At 29.3% G+C, this 837-nt stretch overlaps 1 protein-coding gene across 1 annotated transcript; it reads right to left on the reverse strand.

Moving 5' to 3' along the window:
- Window positions 1–250: 250 nt before the first annotated feature.
- LOC100572741 lies at window positions 251–821 on the reverse strand (the record flags this gene model as incomplete). The annotated part of the gene is made up of 2 exons (XM_016809535.2): window positions 424–821; window positions 251–336 (listed from the first exon to the last, which is right to left on the reverse strand). Coding segments are annotated over exons 1-2 (318 nt in total), but the record flags the coding sequence as incomplete, so codon positions are not given.
- Between the last annotated feature and the right edge of the window lie 16 nt (window positions 822–837).

Here is an 837-nt window from a genome sequence, read left to right on the forward strand (position 1 = left end):
AGAGAAATTCTAGTGGGGAGGGGGGTTGAACCAACAGTCTTGTAAGTATATATATGTTTAAATGAAAAGCCAAAACCACATTATTTATTTATTTATTTTGTGGTTGTTTAATGTCTTAGTAAAATCATACATTTAATTCGGACCTAAAAGGTTCTAACTATGTGAAAAAAAATATTAACTAGTTTAAAATTAAAAGCAATAATATTAAACTTTACTAATATTAAAAATTTTAAATATTAATTATGTATACCTTTACGGGCAATTCGATTTTCTGCATTTCTCCTTCACACGGTGTTTGATCATAAGGTATCACCATACGTTTTATTGGTCCAGTATCTAAAAAATATTCAATTACATTATAATAATCAATATAGCATAGGTATAATATAGTTTTTACAGTTTTACACTAAAATTTTCACATACCTCCTGGAATGTCTATGAATTCAAAGAATTCCTTGAGCTTGTCCCCCTCTTCTGCATAAACCATGTATAGTTCTATATTTCTAAGGAATCCTCCACAATAGTTTAAATTTACTGCACGTATTTCCCTACTATTTATCTTGAAAGCGGTCACCGATGAATGGAAAGCTATGATGCCGGCCCACAATAAAATAACTGCTTTTAAACAATTCCTGAAATACACACGTATATTCATAAATATTTTTTGTTACTCACTAAATCATAATTTAAAGGGTGGCATCCGAATGGTAGATCCAATTATTTATTAAAAATATATCACTGGACCTTGTCAACTTTTTACTTGACAAACGACTTGACATGATTATTTCTGATTTGAAATTAAACTGACAGAATTTATTATGTCAAACTGGTTGGTGA

Source organism: Acyrthosiphon pisum, unplaced genomic scaffold (assembly GCF_005508785.2).
Source record: "Acyrthosiphon pisum isolate AL4f unplaced genomic scaffold, pea_aphid_22Mar2018_4r6ur Scaffold_19060;HRSCAF=19742, whole genome shotgun sequence".
Lineage (NCBI taxonomy): Eukaryota > Metazoa > Arthropoda > Insecta > Hemiptera > Aphididae > Acyrthosiphon > Acyrthosiphon pisum.